At 44.6% G+C, this 19,379-nt stretch overlaps 1 protein-coding gene across 6 annotated transcripts in view; it reads right to left on the bottom strand.

Annotated features, from left to right (window-relative positions):
• DPY19L4 (dpy-19 like 4) overlaps positions 1-16,780 on the bottom strand; it is a 62,388-nt gene extending 45,608 nt beyond the window's left edge. Inside the window, exons 1-6 of one of the 6 annotated variants that reach the window (XM_025433485.3) lie at positions 16,586-16,780; positions 11,184-11,294; positions 8,407-8,531; positions 5,023-5,113; positions 4,528-4,649; positions 4,282-4,427 (exon numbers count right to left, since the gene is read on the bottom strand). In XM_025433485.3, the coding sequence (XP_025289270.1) occupies positions 4,282-4,427; positions 4,528-4,649; positions 5,023-5,113; positions 8,407-8,531; positions 11,184-11,294; positions 16,586-16,601 (611 nt within the window). In that variant the 5' untranslated portion in view covers positions 16,602-16,780. Of the gene's footprint in view, positions 1-4,281; positions 4,428-4,527; positions 4,650-5,022; positions 5,114-8,406; positions 8,532-11,183; positions 11,295-12,463; positions 12,698-15,162; positions 15,560-15,725; positions 15,896-16,585 lie in introns of those variants that run through there. The other 5 variants (XM_025433484.3, XM_035708488.2, XM_035708489.2 and 2 more) reach the window with 5 other exon arrangements.
• Between the last annotated feature and the right edge of the window lie 2,599 nt (positions 16,781-19,379).

The raw sequence follows: 19,379 nt of genomic DNA, 5'->3' as shown, positions 1-19,379 counted from the left end.
GATGCTCAACCACTGAACTTCCCAGGAAACCCTTAACCTCCCCTACCACTATTATGATTCACTCCTCTTCCACTTTTAAAAAAATTACCCCCATACTTGGAACAAGGTAATCAACTTTTTTCTTTTTTTGCCATATAAAATACATATAATTCTTTTTATTTATTTTTTTAAATCATTTTTATTTATTTTATTATTTTATGATAGTCACAGAGAGAGAGAGAGAGAGAGAGAGGCAGAGACATAGGCAGAGGGAGAAGCAGGCTCCATGCACCGGGAGCCCGACGTGGGATTCGATCCCGGGTCTCCAGGATCGCGCCCTGGGCCAAAGGCAGGCGCCAAACCACTGCGCCACCCAGGGATCCCTATAATTCTTTTTATAACCGAAGTCCCAAGCAAGCATGTGAGTCCTGATCTCAGGGTCCTGAGTTCGAGCCCCATGTGGAGGGCATGAAGCCCACTTAAAAAAACAAAGTTCAATGCCTATAGTAGCCAGTCTCCAAGATGGTCTGGAAGGTATTGACACTATGTAGTTACTTCCTACAACATACCAGAGTTAGTCTGCAGGATCAAGAGAATATAGCAGAATAACGTCATACCGTTTCTCGTATTAGGTTATAAAAGAGATCTGGCTTCAGGCACTGGGGTGGCTTGGTCGTTTGGGCGTCTGCCTTAGACTCAGGCTGGGATCCCGGAATTCTGGGATCAAGCCTCACATCTGGCTCCCTAGTCAGTGAGGAGTCTGCTTTTTCCTCTCCCTCTGCCCTCTCCCTGCTCCTCCTCTCTCTTAAATAAAATCTTAAAGATAGATAGATAGATAGATAGATAGATAGATAGATAGATAGATCGATCGATCGATCTGGCCTCCACTATAGCACACTCACTCCACACTCCCTTGGATCACTCACTGTAGAGAAAGCCAGCAGCCAAGTTGTGTGCAGCTCTATGGCTAGGCTCATGTGATGACAAACAGTGATGAGGCTTCTTGTAAAAGTCACATGAATGAGATTGCAGTAGGTGGTTGAGGCGAGTCAAGTCTTCAGATGATTACAGCCCTAAGCAACGCTTGACTGCACCCTCAATAACAGGCGCTGAACCAGAATGACCCAGTTAGGCCACTGCGGATTCCTGACCATCAGAGCTATGACATAATGTTTATTGTTTTAAACTGTTAAATTTTAGGGTGACTTGGTATGCAGCAATAATACATCACATAATTAAGAAAGTAATCCTTTCATTATTGTAAACAGTGCTAGTTTTGTACTAAATATATTTCATTCTAAAAAAGCAAAACTTTCTAGTCTATGAATTCTGAAATACTTTGAGTGGGCTACTAAATCTGTAGTAGCCAGTAGGATTCACTCAATGAATCCTAATAGAGTTTTAGAAAAGTACACGGGAACTTAAACAAGAAATCATCTTATCCCCCTGGCATCCATATCAATTCTCTAAGGAACTAATTAGTGGCTAATTCCAAATCTCTTGCAGGGAATGTATAAGGTGAGCCCACTCATCTTGTTGAGCCAGAAAATAAGAAAACTTTCAAAGATTAATGAAGATGTGTTAAAAGAACTCAACAGTCAGCCTGAAAGGACTTGTATTAATCAAAGTTGTGACAATTTGAACAACAAAAATGATAGTAATGGACCTATCCCTAATGAATCAATGAAAAGCCCAAAGTAGAGAAATATGCTTTAAAAAGAGAGCTTAAGGGACGCCTGGGTGGCTCAGTGGTTGGGCATCTGCCTTTGGCTCAGGGTGTGATCCTGGGGACCCGGGATCGAGTACCACATCGGGCTCCCTGCATGGAGCGTGTTTCTCCCTCTGCCTGTGTCTCTGCCTCTCTCTCTGTGTCTCTCATGAGTAAATAAATAAAAAAATCTTTAAAAAAAAAAAAAAAAGAGAGAGCTTAAAACCAGGGGTGCCTGGGTGGCTCAGTCCGTTAAGCCTCTGTCTTAGCTTGGGTCATGATCCCAGGATCATAGAATCAAGCCCCAGTCGTGTCAGACTCCCTGCTCAGCCAGTAATTTGCTTCTCCCTTTCCATCTGTTCCTCCTGCCCCCACTCATGCTCTCTCTCTCCCCCTCTCAAATAGATAAATCTTTAAAACTTTTTAAATAATAATAATAATTTTTTAAAAGATTTTATTTATTCATGAGAGACACAGAGTGAGGCAGAGACACAGGCAGAGGGAGAAGCAGGCTCCCCGTGGGGAGCCTGATGTGGGACTGGATTCAGGATCACGACTTGAGCCGAAGGCAGATGCTCAACCACTGAGCCACCCAGGTGCCTTCCCAAAATAAATTTTTTAAAAGAATAAGAATAGATATGCTTTATCCATAAAGCTGAACAGCTGTACTTGAGAACTTCTAAGATTTTTTTTTTTTTAGAGAGAGTGAGTGTGCAATAGAGTATCCGACCAGAGTGGGGAGAGGGGAGGAGAGAGAATCATAGGCAGGCTCCACACCAAGAATGGAGGCCAAAGCAGGATTCAATCTTTTGACCCTGAGATCATGACTTGAGCTGAAATCAATAGTCAGAGACTTAACCGACTCAGCCACCCAGGAGCCCCTAAAAAAGATTTTTTAAAAATCCTTTTATCAAATGATTGGCACCATGTGACTAAGTGTAGACAAATCCCAGGAAGAGACACAGACCTTAATGCTGAGTCTCAGTAACTTGAAAGTATCATATTTTTTATTTGGCAATTGCCAAAGGTCAATGTTTTTTTTTTTTTCTTTTAAAGATTTTATTTATTTATTCATGAGAGAGACAGAGAGACAGAGGCAGAGACACAGGCAGAGGGAGAAACAGGCTCCATGCAGGGAACCCGACGTGGGACTTGATCCCAGGACTCCAGGATCACGCCCTGGGCCGAAGGCAGGCGCCAAACCGCTGAGCCACCCAGGGATCCCCAAAGGTCAATGTTATAACAGAAGAAATGTTTCGTTTAAAAAAATTTGGTAATGGTAAGTTTTAGGGGAGAAAAGTGTTAAGGAATGAAAGAATATTCATCCTTCAAAAATAAACTTTTGACAATGACCAATGCCAAGAAAATATTTCTCTCTCATACCAGCCTTCCATTTCAAAGAAGCGCTCATTGCCTACTCTCTTTTTTACTCACAATTAAAGAACGGAGGCTGCTCTGGTTACCAAAAGTGATGAGCTTATTAATTCCAAGTACTCTGTGATAGATCATTACAGAATCCTTATCTGTGGTGATAGTAATGTATCTGATGCCTCTTCCTTCTTTTCATGAAATTGTGTCATCAGTTTTAAATAAAAGAGTAGGGGATCCCTGGGTGGCTCAGCGGTTTGGCACCTGCCTTTGGCCCCGAGCGCGATCCTGGTCCCGGGATCAAATCCCACGTTGGGCTCCCGGCATGGAGCCTGCTTCTCCCTCCTCCTGTGTCTCAGCCCCCCCACCATCATAAGTAAATAAATAAATAAATCTTTAAAAAATTTTAAATTAAATAAAAGAGTAAAGAAAAGGCATATCCATGTATGCCAATGTTACTATGTCTGACAAAAAAGAGATATGAGGTAGATGGGCTCTCCTTCAGTTGTCGCATGACAAAGGACCACAAATGTATAGGCTTAAAACAACATACATTTATTAGCTCACAAACCTACCCCAGTATGTCTGAATACTCTGCTCAGGGCCTCCCTAAGCTAAAAGCAAAACATCAGCCAGGCCTGCCGTTCTCATCCCGGGCTTGCGGTCCTCTCATACAGGCTTACTGGCAAAATTCATTTCCTCCTCACTTCACACCAGCAACAGAGCAGCAATCCATCTCCTGCTTCAAATATCTCTGACCTCCCCTTCTGCACCAGGCGGAGAAAGAGCTCTACCTTTAATGACTCATCTGGTTGATTAGATCAGGTCCACCAGGTAATCTTCCTACCTGAAGGTCAATTGTGCCATTTAACTAAACAATCACAGGAATGATTCCTCATCATATTCACAGGTGGGGATTAGGGTGTGGAATACTTGGGAGGTGGCATTTTTATTTTATTTTTTTTGGGGGGGGGTGGCATTTTTAGAACCAAATACCACAGCCATAAGAAAACTGTAAAACTGGGCAGGCCTGGTGGCTCAGTGGCTTAGCACCGCCTTCAGCTCAGCGCATGATCCTGGAGACCCGGGATCGAGTCCCACATCTGGCTCCTTGCATGGAGCCTGCTTCTCCCTCTCCCTGTGTTTCTGTCTCTCATGAATAAATAAATAAATAAAATCTTTAAAAAAAAAAAAAAACTGTAAAACTTCACTTAAACATTTCTTACCTGTTAATAATGAACCACGCAACAGTAAGCATCCCTGCTAGCCATGTTCCACTCATAAGCCAACTTGTAACAAATAAAGCAGTAACATATATTCCTTGCAATCCAAAAACAATGCCAATATAGAAATATACTGGCTCAATAATCTCCTAATTAGAAAAAAAGAGAGGAGATAATAGGACAACATTGAATAATTTTAGTTATTTGTAAATATGTAAAAAATAAATATTAAAGTCAAAAGAAACATACATTGCTACCAGTTGCTTGATATAAAACACTGGCGATAAGTTCTGGATATAGAGACATTTGCTGCACTGCATTTATTGTCTTCAGAGATACAGTTTTGTTATTGTGTGTCAATTCATAAACACCTAGAGACAGAAAAATTTTTCTCCAGATTATTCTGCTTTTACAATATTAAATATATCATTCAAAGCTCATTAAATATTTTAAATTATTACTAAGAAAAATCTCAAAACATAACACACTGTGCATTTTTCCAATGTTTTTATTAAGTATAAGAAAGAATAATGCTTATATTCTAAGACAAATCTCCACATTCAAGGGCTCCCATATAGGACAATGTATTTTAGAAAAACGTTGTTATTAAAAATACAAACATGGGAGGTACCTAGCTGGCTCAGTCGGTAGAACATATGACTCTTGATCTCAGGGTCCTGAGTTTGAGCCCCAAGTTGGGGGTAGAGTTTAATTAAGAAAAAAATACAAATGTGGTTATCATACCTCTTTCAAATGAGGGTGCTTTTAACATATCTTTATAATAAGAGTAATAAATGGCACTGTCACCTTGAAATGTGATTTCTCGTTCAAGTTCCTACAAGAAAATGAAATGATTATTTAAATACCAGTATCCTAAATTTCAAATGCAATCTTTCTCTCTCCTCTTCTAAATTAATGCTATTTATTTATCCTTTATTCAAAGAAATGTTTGAATTTTCCTTTGGTCATTAGTGGCCACATTACAGAGGTTAAATTTTCAATAATCTGGCAGTCATTTTAATGAAACACCTAAGGTTTGGGGCATCTGGGTGGCTCAGTCAGTTAGCATCCACCTCAATTTTGGCTTGGGTCATGATCTCAGGGTCATGAGACTGAGCCCTGCATAGGGCTCTGTGCTCAGCAGAGTCAGCTTGAAATCCTATTGTTCTCTCTCTCTCTCTCTCTCTCTCCCCCTCTGCCCCTCCTCCTGCTTACATGTTTCTTTCTCAAATAAATAAATCTTAAAAAGAAAAAAACCATAAGGGTTTAAAATGGATTCTAGGGACACCTGGGTGGCTCAGTGGTTGAATGAATGCGTTCAACTCAGGGCATGACCCTGGGATCCTGGGATCGAGTCCCGCATCAGGCTCCCTGGATGGAGCCTGCTTCTCCCCGTGCCTGTGTCTCTGCCTCCCTATGTCTCTCATAAAAAAAATAATAAAATAAAAATAAAAATAAAAATAAAAATAAAAATAAAAATAAAAATAAAAATAAAATAAATAAAATAAAATAAAAATAAAGTAAAATGGATTGCAGCTCATAAGTCATTTCCCTATTATGTATAAGGAAAATCTAGAAGGAAAACCAGAAAAAATGCCCTTAGGACAGCAAGAATAGTAAGATAAGTAATAAAAAATGATGGTTGAGGTATTAAAGTCTATAATAAAAAGAGAAGTTTAAGGAGAAATTAGTATTTCCTATTGCTTTTTCTATTTCCCTATATATCCAGAACTGTAAACCCTTAACTCTTTTCAAGAGTAGCAAATATGTAATCAGTGTTTTTCAAAAGAACTTCCAGAAATATAAGTAAATCTTAAGTTCCTAAAACTGGGCTATACGGGTGTCTGCATTGCTTAGTCAGGTAATCGACTCTTGATTTCAGCTCAAATCATGATCTCAGGGTGGTGAGACTGAGCCCTGCACTGGGCTCCATGCTGAGTGAGGAGTCAGCTTGAGATTCTCTCCCTCAGCCCCTCCGCCACAAGTGTATACGTGTGCGCGCACACACACATAGTCTCTATCAAAATAAATAAATAAATAAATCTTTAAAAATATTATTACTAAAATATTGGGCTATACAGAACTGAAAAGTTTTGTGCATTGTATGACAAACCATGCTTTCATAAATCTATAGTCTTTGAAAACAAAACTCGTTTATTTTCATGCATATTTATCAATTAATATAAAACAAAAGATATCAGAGCATTTATTCCTAAGTTTGATAAACAGAATTTCCTAAGATATAAATAGGTGTTACCTAAAGAGTTCTATGGTTAAATAAGTTGTGCAAAGGCAGCATTAAAGAAAATTAATGGGGACGCCTGGGTAGCTCAGTGGTTAGGCGCCTGCCTTCGGCTCAGGGCGTGACCCCGGAGTCCTGGGATCAAGTCCCACAACAGGCTTCCTGCAGGGAGCCTGCTTCTCCCTCTGCCTGTGTCTCTGCCTGTCTCCCTCTCTGTGTGTCTCTCACGAATAAATAAATAAAATCTTAAAAAAAAAAAAAGAAAAAAATTAATGGGTTTCTTTATTGCAAGACTTTTCAGAGTTTCAGTATACCTTATATATTGTCAATCTCCAAGAGGAAATCTTTCCCAGATCTACTTGATTGTTGAATTTTTTTTCCTCCTTCAGAGCTTATTAATCTAAATAAATTTCCTTAACAAAAAAATCTGATAAATTTCCTTTAAATGATTCTTTATGAATGGAAACAGATTTCTTTCTAAGATTTCAAATATGTAAATTGTTAATCAATGCTTCTCAAATTTAATGTCCTTATGAAAGTCCTAGAGATCTTATTAAAAGATCTCTGATTAGATTCTGCTTCTAAAGTGGGGCCTGAGAATCTGCAATTCTGAGAAAGTTCCCAGGTAAAGTCAATGTTCCTGACTCATACACAGTGTTTTAAAAATGACTTCGATGTTTTCAAACTCTTGGTTGTTCTCGATTCTGCCTACACAACAGATTTGCTTAGACATCTTTTGAAATGCTGATCCTAGATTACCCCTCCACCCCCATCCCATGTAAAAATCTGAGAGGGAGGTTGTTTTTTAAAAGCTCATCAGATAATCCTACTGTACATCCTGTATTGAAAACTCCTAATAGTTAATATGTATAACATTTTCAAGGAAATAGGATATGCTATAGTTATAGCTTTTGTCAGATCAATAAAGGTAATTAATCAGCTAAATGTTTTGGTGTTTTGGGAGGATTAGGTCAATCGATAGCTTAAAAACATCCAGTCAGCTTGACTATTGCTCAAAAATAAGAACAACAGGAACACATGGGTGGCTCATTGATTGAGCATCTGCCTTTGGCTCAGGGCGTGATCCCAAGTCCCGGGATTGAGTCCCATCTCGGGTTCCCTGCAGGGAGCCTGCTTCTCCCTCTGCCTGTCTCTGCCTTTCTCTCTGTGTCTCTCATGAATAAAATAAATAAGATCTTAAAACAAACAAACAAACAAACAAACAGTTTGGACTAAAAAGGAAAAAGCTCTTAGAGTCAACCTGTAACACTGTGGATTTTGTCAATGCATGAAAGATATGTATCTGATTGTAAAAGAGAACAAATTTACTCAAAGGTTAAATTATGAATTACATAAGTAGCCAGAGTGACTAAGGGTCTATGGAATACACATGATTTAAAACCAGACATTAAACATACTAATATGAAGAGACATCTTAATAAATACTGTCATGCATGTTAATAATTTCCAAGCCCCCAAAACATTCTAATCCCATGATCTAAAAATTACTATTTTACTACCAAAACTTCTACAGATTGTTTTGGAAATGTAAACAACAGAAACAACCAAAACTACTGAAAGTGTGACTAAACTCCGTAACATTTCACTGTCATCAAAAGCCCCACGTAAAGGAGTTGCATGAAGGAAAGCATCCTCATAGCTTCTATTACATAGCCCGGAAATACACTGTACTAAATTTTTTGAGGTTGATGCTATGACTGTGTTCTCAAAATAGTTCCTACAACATTTTTTCTAATTCCTGTAAATAAGAAAGCACTTGTCATACTTATCACAAATATGTATTTTGGCTCCCTGAAAAACACATTACTTAGATTAAAATTAAATACTAAAACAACTTCCATATGCTCAAAATTCTTTCTTCTTACCTGCCTGTTGGAAAACCAGAATTTCCGTTCATGGTATGCTGATAAATAGAGAGCATACATCATACCACTAGTAACTGCTGCAAGACAGCCAATGAAAATCTTTGCAAAGCGCTGAAATAATACATCTGAAAAAGCATATTAAAAGTAATCAGATGTAGATGATATTTATATTTATGCACTTCTATTTTTAAAAAGTAATCAAAAGGTAGTATGTACCCTTGATATGATGTGAGGAAAATGGCATTCTAACTCTGCATTCTTCCTCCCCAAAACCTATAACCCCAGTCTAATGAGAAAAACAGCAAACATATTCCAATAGAAGAGCATCCTAAATACACCTAACCAGGATTCCTCAGAACTGTCAAGGTCACTGAAAACAAGGAAAGCCCCAAAAGGAGTCTGAGGAGACATGCCAACTAAATGTAATGTGGGATCCTGGAATAGAAAAAGAACATTAGTGGGATCCTGGAATAGAAAAAGAACATTAGGTAGCAGCTAGGCAAATCCAAATAAAGTCTGGGTCTTATTTAAAAATAGTGTATTAATATTGGTTCATGATCTATAACAAAAATACCATCCTAATACAAAATGTTAGTAATAGGGAAAACTGTGTGTGTGGGCGGAAGGAGGCTGTAAGAAGGGAACGCTGCACTATCTGGATGGCACATTCTACAAAGCCATGCTCATATATAGTTCAGTAGGATAATAGAAAAGGAAGGACCTCCAGAGGGTGGAACCAGGAACCACAGAGTACAATGAGCTGGGAAGCTACTCCCAAGGAAACAACTGGGGCTTAATCAAGAAACATCCCTACCCCAGAGTAAGAAGCCCTCATATCCATCTGGTAGGATTTTAAAACTGTTATGGACCAATGGCTGATATGCCTCTCACTCTTCCTCTTTCTGAATGGAAGCATTTATTTTGCTTATCCTGTCCCTGTCCAACAATGTATACTGGGAGAGGGGGCCTGTGCAGAAAAGTTAACACAGCAGCCCTGCAACTGCTCTGTGGAGAAAAGCCTGCTTGCAAGGTAAGCTCTTTGTTGGAATCTGGGAACTTGGATTTCAGGAGGGTTCCCACCATTCTCTCATCAGTTAGTTTACTGTGCCTGACCTGTATGTACAAACCATGTGGTTCATGTTTGCTGCTTTCCTTCTGGGAATCTAGTTTTGGTATGTGGTAGGTAGAGGGGACATGACCAGCCGCCAATAAAAACTGCAGGGGCACCTGGGTGGCTGTCAGCTCAGGTCATGATCCCAGGATCCTGAGATTGAGCCCCGCGTCACACACCTTGCTCAGCGTGGAGTCTCCCTCTCCCTCTACCCCTCCTCCTGGCTTGTGTGTGCTTGCTCATGCTCTTCTCTCTCTCTTAATAAATAAATAAAATCTTAAGGGAAAAAAAAATAAACCAATTGTGTGCAGTCATTACTGAGTTTCCCTGGTACACAAAACTTTACAAATGTTACAATTTGATGCTGAAAGAGTTAGGCGCATCCTGTGTGACTCCATTAGGAAAAGAATCAGGAAAGCGGGACTCCTGGGTGGCTCAGCGGTTGGCGCCTGCCCTTGGCCCAGGGCATGATCCTAGAGTCCCGGGATTGAGTCCCACATCAGGCTCCCTGCTTCTCCATTCGCCTGTGTCTTTACCTCTCTCTCTCTCATGATTAAATAAAATATTAAAAAAAAAAAAAGAATCAGGAAAGCTTATGCCTATTTCCTTACAGACTTTAGCCCACTGGCCTTTTCCCTTTGCTGATTTTGTTTTGTATTGTTCACTGTAATAAATCATAGCTGTAAATATTCTGAGACCTGCAAGTCCTTCCAGTTAATCATCAAATATGGGAGTGGTCTTGGGGACCCCTAACATAAAGCACATAACTTAACTTTTTAATTCACTGGTCTCTGGACTAGAATGAAACACAGCTGGCCCTGACAGAGATAAGAAGACCTTGGGCCTCAAGACTGCTGCCAGGACTGGGTAAGACTGAGTATCTTCCTTGGGGTCAGAGAGGTAGTGAGTATATTTTGTTTGAGGAAGAAAAGTAAATATTTATGACCAAAAGGAAAGAATGTGGTAGACTATTATATTATTATTCCCACTTATTTTGTCCTTTCCTATAAAAGGATTAATCATCTCTGCCCACTACCATGTGGCTTGCAATGCTTCCCTGTAGTCAGAGTGTACTTCTCCATCTCACTCTGGATTGATTATAGGACTTTGGGTCAACAGAATGTGAGTACAAGTGACAGAGTGCCAGTTCAGCAGAAAATTTCAGAGACCGTGCTGCCTCTTCTCCTGCTCTTTTCATCGGGCCCAAGAAAACATCCCAAGTAAGGGGCGTTCCTTCATGACACATGAAGCTACACCAGCCAACCTGAAGCCACAACATGGAACATTAGTCAGAAATAAGTGTTTTTTGTAAAACTGTGAGATTTAGAGTTGTACTACAACAAAACCAATGAAAGTTGACTGATAACACAATATAATTAATCTCAAAGTAGTTATACACATTTAAAATATTAATATAAAACAAGGGTGCCTGGGTGGCTCAGATGGCTACATGTCTGCTTTCAGCTCAGGTCCTGATCTCCGGGTCCTGGGAACATGCCCATGTCAGTGGAGAGTCTGCTTCTCCCTCTCCCTCTGCCTCTCCCCCTGCTGGTACTCTGTCTCTCTCTCAAATGAATTTTTAAATTAAAAAAAATATATTAATATAGAATACCTAGGATACAAAAAGCCATTCTTGTAATAGCACAAAAACTCCAAATTAACTTACGTTTCGGGGCTTTTTCAGGAATTGGAGTGTCACTGATCTTCTCTTCTTTGGCAGATTCCTTATTTTCTGAAGACTTCAGCTTTTTTCTTTGGCGCAGTTCTACTGTTGGTCCTTAAAATATTTAAGATGTTATTGCAACATGTGTATCAAGTTGTTCTTCTAATCTATAACCCAAAAGAATCCACTTTTGTTATACTAAGGCAGAAGTCAGCTGGAGACCTTTTAGTACAAAAGATAACTTTTCACAATTGAATAAATCATTCATTTAGACAGAAAAACTGTTTTTCCTACAAAAAGATTTAGACTGTGTCTTCTAGCTGTGCTTTCAGAGTTCTACTGATAAATCAATAAGCTCTTCTCCTGAGATAATGTTATTTTCAAAATATTCCAAAATAAGTAAACTCCTTTCCAGAATAACTGGGGAGCAAGGTGTTATTTAATATATTAGTGTATTATTCTAGTTTCCTGAGAGTATCACACTCATCATTCAAGGGTTAACAATTTTTTTATCATTCAAAATATAATACAATACATTGATCATAAGACTATACTTCATTTTTAAAATAATCTTGCAGTTCTGCAGAATTTCACAGTGCTGTGATATTACCATTGCACAGTTTAGGTATTAGAAATGGCATATCCCTGTATGTGGGAAGCCGTCAGAAAATTTCCCAGTATTAGGCTACCCTTTTATGTCTGATAAAAAATGGAACCCAGGAGTGCCTGTGTGCTCAGTCAGTTAAGCATCTTCCTTTGGCTGGGGTCATGATCCCGGGATCCTGGGACAGAGTCCCGCATCAGGCTCCCAGTAGAGAGTCTGCTTCTCCCTGTCTGTCCCTCACTCTTGCTCGTGCACACTCTCTCTCAAATAAATACATAAAATCTTAAAAAAATAAAAAGTAAAGCAGAAAGTATCTCCAAACCAGCAAACTAAATTCTAAATGAAACAAAAATTTACTATATTCAACCTAACTACTTTTCTTCCTAGAGATATCTTTTTCTTTTTTTAAGTAGGCTTCCGCACCTAGCATGGAGCCCAACACTGGGCTCCATCCCATGACCCTGAGATCACAACACAAAACAAAACCAAGAACTGGACGCTCAACTGACTGTGCCACCTAAAGGCCCCAGATTTTCAGTATTTTTGCACACAAATCTGGGTCAATTGATACAGATTACTGTATTTCTTTTTCATGATGCCTTTTTAATTTTCCTCTGCTGTGAGATAAAGCAAAATTTAAAAGCACCCAACAAAAACAAGGATTTAGGGGCACATGCACCTCAATGATTATAGCAGCAATGTCCACAATAACCAAAATATGGAAAGAGGCCAGATGTCCATTGACAGATGAATGGATAAAGAAGACGTGGCGTATATATACAGTAGAATATTATTCAACTATAATGAAAGATGATGAAATCATCTCAGAAAGGATGAAATCTTGCCATTTGCAATGATGTGGATGGCACATGCTGGCCATGGAGTCTAGTTTTAAATAAATAAATAATAAACAAATAGTTTTAATTTTTTTAAGTAAATAGTTTTAAATAAATAAATAGATAATAGTAATAAATAAATAAATAAGTAAATTTATTTTTTTTACCTGTCACCGAGAAACAAAACTGACTAGATCCAGATTTCACCTAATTTTCTTTATACTGATCTCATAACTTCATAATTGAAATGCAAACCCAGGAATCTCTCGGTGGAAAAGCAGCAAAGGCCAAAGCAATGAATGATTTAGATTAACTCTGATAGGGAAAGCTCTAGGATAGAATTTAAGTTTCTTCTCCCTCTTACATCTTTAGCATTGTTAAGAAAAAGTCAAACTAAATGAAAATGATAACACAGACACAAAAATAACCCACTATTTCAGGCTCTGGTCTAGTGCTCTCCACATGAGATAGTTAGCAGAGCTACAAATAGGCCTGCAAATGTCCATCCAGACTACATAACAGCAATTTCTAAATGAAGTGTTAATACTGCTGTACTCAAAGCTGCCACTTCTTTCTTTGCGCTCTAACATTTCTTTCAGGAAATACCAATGTGAACAACCTGACCCTCTACCGCATCAAGGAAGACATTTTTTTTGCCAGAGGAGAGTCTTAAAAAATCATTCACCCAGAGTTAATAGTGGGACAATGAAATACATCCAAGTGAATGTGAAGATAAGCAAAAAAGATATAGGGAACATCTAGATACAAGTAAAGCAGACCACAGAGTTTCATTTTTAAAAAGATTTTTTTATTTATCTGAGGGGAAGAGAGAGAATATGGATGATGGGGAGGGGCAAAGGGAGAGAGAGAAGTGGGCTCCCATTCAGCATGGTGCAGGGCTTGATCCCAAGACCCAGAGATCATGACCTGAGCTGAAGGCACTCAACTGACCGAGCCACCCAGGAGGTCCCCATTTACTCTAATTTTAATACAATACGTATTTTGAAAACAATTTGTAGAGTGCCAAATAAATGTAAAGCACTCAGAATGCCTAACACATAGACATGTTTGCCATAAATATTACAAGAATTATTATGGTAAATAAAATACAAATACTCATTTATTGTTGACTGCTGTATCCCCAGCACCTAACACAGTAGGCACTCAAATGTTTATGGAACTAAAAAATTGTTGAATGGGGGGACCTGGGTGGCTCAGTGGTTGAGCATCTGCCTTTAGCCCAGGGGAGGACCCTGGGGTCCCGAGATCAAGTCCCACATCTGGCTCCCCCCAGGGAGCCTGCTTCTCCCTCTGCCTGTGTCTCTGCCTCACTGTGTGTGTCATGAATAAATAAATAAAATCTTTTTTTAAAAATTGCTGAATGGAACTCTATTTTAACAGAACCTCACTCCATTAATTGCTCCATATAAAATGTATTTGGGGATCCCTGGGTGGCGCAGCTGTTTGGCGCCTGCCTTTGGCCCAGGGCGTGATCCTGGAGACCCGGGATCGAATCCCACATCGGGCTCCCGGTGCATGGAGCCTGCTTCTTCCTCTGCCTGTGTCTCTGCCTCACTCTCTCTCTCTCTCGGTGACTATCATAAATAAATAAAAATTTTTAAAAAAATGTATTTGCTTTTTGATTATCAGCGATTTTTACAATCAAAAATCATTTTTCACTGTATGTCCCATAAATAAATTTTACAAAATGGCATGGTTTTTTTTCATTGGTTCCATGTCACATTGATTTGAGTGTAACTATAATCTCCTAAAATAATTTCTCATTTCGCATGATGTATATTATTAAAGACTTAGTATTACAGTAATAATTTTTTTTCATGCTTTAGCTTAAGCATGAAAGTGCTCATGGAAACATACAAGGTAGCTTATCAACCTACTCCACAGATTTGCAACTATTCAGAAAAAAAAGTCAAGAAATGTTTTATTTATTTTTTTTTATTTTTATTTTTTTTATTTATGATAGTCACAGAGAGAGAGAGGCAGAGACGCAGGCAGAGGGAGAAGCAGGCTCCATGCACCGGGAGCCCAACGTGGGATTCGATCCAGGGTCTCCAGGATCGCGCCCTGGGCCAAAGGCAGAAGCCAAACCGCTGCGCCACCCAGGGATCCCTCAAGAAATGTTTTAAACTAGGGGCAGCCCCAGTGGCTCAGTGGCTTAGCGCTGCCTTCGGCCCAGGGCGTGACCCTGGAGACCCAGGATCCAGTCCCGCGTCCGGCTCCCTGCGTGGAGCCTGCTTCTCCCTCTGCCTGTGTCTCTGCCTCTCTCTGTGTCTCTCATGAATAAATAAACAAAATCTTTTAAAAAAAGAAAGAAATGTTTTAAACTACAGGAACCAGGGCCGCCTGGGGGGCTCAGCGGTGGAGCATCTGCTTTCAGCCCAGGGCGTGACCCCGGGGTCCTGGGATCGAGTCCTGCGTGGGGGTCCCTGCCTGGAGCCTGCTTCTCCCTCTGCCTGGGCCTCTGCCTGTCTCAAGTATAAATAAAATCTTTAAAAAAATGAATAAACAAACACACACCTACCGGAACCAGTGATAACAAATGGAATCACATTCGTCCTTACAAAATACAAATAGCCTTGATTTCGAGGTTGTTTTTAGGTAGAGAGTCCCTAAATTTAGAACAGCGTTAGTACTCTGATAACTCAAGAAAGAGGCGGTGGATACGAAGCCAGTGTGAGCAGCGGGACAGGGCGGCGAGCCAGAGAACAGAGAACAATTTCTTAAAAATCGTCTCCCGCTGGATTCTTGCCATTCGGTCCTCGCACTCCCGGTTCAGGTTAGCTTCATCCTCAGGGAGGTCGCATGCACAAGTGCACTCGAGAAGGTACACGGCAGGCTTCCCCCCAGGATACTAATTTCTTTTTAAAGGACTTTATCTATTTGTTCCTGAGAGACCCAGAGAGAGGCAGACCCAGGCGGAGGAGGGGCAGGCCCTGCGGGGAGCCCGACGCGGGACTCGAGCCGGGACCGGGGTCACCCTGGGCAGAGGCGGCCGCCCCACCGCCCAGCCCCGGGCCCGGGCCCCAAAGGGCCGCGCAGCCGCCACGTGCACCGCCCCCGAGGCTGGCGCGGGCGGGACGGTACCTCGCCCCGGAGGCTCCGCAACACCGGCCCCGGGCAGGTGCGACCCTCCGGCTCCCCGTTTCTCTCTCGTACGCAGCATTTCCCTTTGAAGAACAGTAACGACGGAGGAGACCCACTTCGTTAGCGGCGGCCCTGGGGGTCCCGGCCAGCTTCGGCAGCCCCGGCGGCGCCCAGCCCCTCCCACCCCCTCCACCCCGCGGCCCCCGCCCCGCCCCGCCCCCCGGGACCCCGCCTCCCTGCTGCCCGCCCGGGCCCCGACCGCGACCCCCACAGCCCTGGGGGCGGACGGCGGCCCACCCGCTCCTGCACGCACCTGCGCCGGCCGCCCGCAGGAGGGGCCTGGGTCCCGCGCCAGCACGGCCCGCAGCCGCTGCTCTCTCCCCGGCTAGCCCCCCCCCCCCCGCACCCCTCCCTCCCCATCCCCTCCATCCCCCTCCCCTGCACCCCGCCCCCTCGCCCCCCCTCCCCATCCCCTCCAACACCCCCCCGCACCCCTCCCCCTCTCCATCCCCCTCCCCTGCACCCCACCCCCTCGCCGCCTCCCTCCCCATCCCCACCATCCCCCTCCCCTCGCACCCGTCTTCCTCTCCATCCTCCTCCCCGTCGCACTCCCTCCGCCCGTCCCTCTCCATCCCCCTCCATCCCCCTCCCCGCCCCCCAGCTTTGGCTCTTCCGACCCGCTTCCCAACTCTAAGCTCCACCTCTGCTTCCCGCGCCCGCGGACAGAACTTGGGGCACCGGCCGGGCTCCCGCACGTCGCCTCCCCGCCCCCCGCCCGCCCGCAGCCCGCGCCCCGGCCCCCCGCCCCTCCTCCCCGAGACTTCGGGCGGCGGTTGGCGCGGGGACCCCGGGGCCGTCACCTTCTTCCTCCGCCATCGTCTCCGCGGAGGCCCCGGCTGCCCCTCCGGGTCCCGCGCCGCCGACCCCCTCCGCGGCCCCAGGACCGCTCCGGCCGCCGCGCCCCCACTTCCTGACCCGCCCCCCGGGTGTCGCCGCCAACCGCGTCCCGCCGCGGGCCCGGGAACCAGGAAGCCGGGAGCGGAGGACGCCCGGAGCGTATTGCGGGCGCACCCAGGCCTGCGCGCGCAGGAAGACGGCCCGACGCGCGCTGGCACCGCCCACGGCCGACGCGCCCCGCCCCGCCCCGCCCTCCTGCCCCCCCGCCTTGCGTCCTGCCCTCTCCGCCTCCCGCCTTGAGCCCCGCCCTTCTGGCCTCCTGACCCCCGCCCCCCCACCCCGCCCCTCGGCCCCCCGCCCGGGGCCCTGCCCCTGGCCTCCCGACGCCCCGCCCCCGCCCATCGCCCCGCCCCCTGGCCTCCCGACGCCCCGCCCCCGCCCATCGCCCCGCCCCCTGGCCTCTCGACGCCCCGCCCCCGCCCGGGGCCCCGCCCCCCGGCCTCTCGACGCCCCGCCCCCGCCCGACGCCCCGCCCCTGGCCTCCCGGCGCCCCGCCCCCGCCCGGGGCCCCGCCCCCCGGCCTCTCGACGCCCCGCCCCCGCCCGGGGCCCCGCCCCCCGGCCTCTCGACGCCCCGCCCTCCCGGCCTCCCGCCTTGCGCCCCACCCCCTGACCTCCCTGCGCCCCCGCCTCCCCGCCTGCCCCTCGCCTGCCCCCCGCCCCGCGCCCCCCGGGAAGGGGAAGATGGGATCCCCGCGGCCCCCGCGGCTCGTGTGGCTCCCGCCAGGCGGAGAACCCGTCGGATTCCTGCCCCAGGTCCGACCCCTCCGCGCGCCCTTGCACCGCAGGCTGAGCTCAGCCGGGCGCCCGGGTTCCGAGCCACTTGGTCCTCACAGGAGAGAAGCTTCTAGGTGGAATCGAGGGCTTTTAACGCCCCACACAGCTTAAATACACTTGCATTTCGTGATAGTCTTTAAAGAAGCAGGGCCGCCCGGGGGCTCAGCGGTGGAGCAGCTGCCCTCGGCCCAGGCCGTGACCCCGGGGTCCTGGGTTCGAGTCCCGCGTCGGGCTCCCCGCAGGGCGCCTGCTTCTTCTCCCTCTGCCTGGGTCTCTGCCTCTCTCTGTGTGTCTCATGAATAAATAGATAAAATCTTTAAAAAAGAAAAAAAAAAAGAACCATTAATACTAGGGTCGATGCGGGGGAACAGGATGCATTTAGATACTCACAGCGGGGGAGCATAGTTTTGACTTGTTATGCCCTGGCTTGTATTGCATCTGAGCATTCTGCAACAAACACCAGGAACTTTTCCCCAACAATATCCAGAAGTAGACTTAGGAAGTGACAAAATGTTCGTTTTAGAGCATGGAAAAAAAAGAAAAAAGCACTAGGACTCACTGCAGTCCTGGGGTAATTATGGACGTCCCATTCTGAGCAGGCGGCAGGATTCCCCTCACAGCGCCCTTGTCAAGTTAGGATAGTTTGAGAGAAGCTATGGCTTTTCAGAGTCGGGCAAAAAACAGTTTCAGGGACTTTTTTTATGCATTGGGTTGCCTCTAAATAGGCCTTGCCCGACAGCACTGGACCAGGAGTTAGAAACGCGGTGGAGAATGCCTTATTATGTCAGCAAGACAGATTTTTCAAAGGAGCAATGGAATGTACATCCCATGAAGGAAAAGAATGCTTACTACATTCAAAAGTAGTTTTATTAGAATGTTTGGTGGCATAAAAGACATCCTTAAAAATATTTAAAATCAAGGATGTGAAAACACATTTGACACATATACAATGTAGAAATATTCTAAAATATATAAAGAACTACAAATTAAGACGTGAAAGACAACAGGCAACTCAGTGCATACGAACCTGGTTGAAGTGTAAGAACGTGAATCCACAGAAGTGCAAGTTAAAACAACTTAACGCACATCACACTTCTACCCAGCAGGTTTGCAAAACATTGAGAGTCTGAAAAGAAAAATCAATGAGGATGTGTGCATTGCATGTCAGTGCTGTGCAAAAAACCGTTCCAGGAAGGCTTTCTGTGCCTTTGGTTGCCTGTACATATGTTTTGCCCGGAAACAACACTGGACCAGGATTTAGAATCACGGCAGAGGCTGCCCATAGACCCGAAAAGACAGGGATCAAAGCAGAGAGAACAGAATGTGTGGACTTGAAACCACAGAGTGGGGGAGGGCATGGTCATGGGCAAGAGATACCGGAGTGTCCGCCTTATCAGATGACCCTTCCTGCGACAGCTGCACCTCCCTGGAGAACAGCACGTGGCCACCGAGGCCCGCTGTTTTCCAAGAGTCTTGGGGTGATGGCCATTCTTCCTACAGTTCCCTCATGATCCCCTCCAGGTGACGGGCTTACCTGCAAATGTGCCTGCTCTAAACAGCAGCGGGCACAGAGGGAAAACAGCCTCTTAAACGGAAACGGAATCATGAAAGAAGAAAGATCACTATTTAGTCTTGAGTTAGGAATCAGTGGAATCCTGGGCAGCCCGGGGCGGGGGGGGGGGCGGGGGGGGCAGCGGTTTAGCACTGCCTTCGGCCCAGGGCCTGGTCCTGAAGTCCTGGGATCGAGTCCCCATTTGGACTCCCTGCATGGAGCCTGCTTCTCCCTCTGCTTGTGTCTCTGCCTCTCTCTGTCTGTGTCTCTCATGAATGAATAAATGCAATCTTTAAAAAAAAAAAAAAAAAAGGAATCAGTGGAATCCTGACTGCCTTCCCCATTGTTCTTCCCTGAACTGTGAGACTT

This window comes from Canis lupus, chromosome 29, assembly GCF_003254725.2.
Source record: "Canis lupus dingo isolate Sandy chromosome 29, ASM325472v2, whole genome shotgun sequence".
In the NCBI taxonomy this organism is placed as follows: domain Eukaryota; kingdom Metazoa; phylum Chordata; class Mammalia; order Carnivora; family Canidae; genus Canis; species Canis lupus.
The sequence above is the reverse complement of the archived record's forward strand: the minus strand, read 5'-3'. Positions and strand labels throughout refer to the sequence as shown.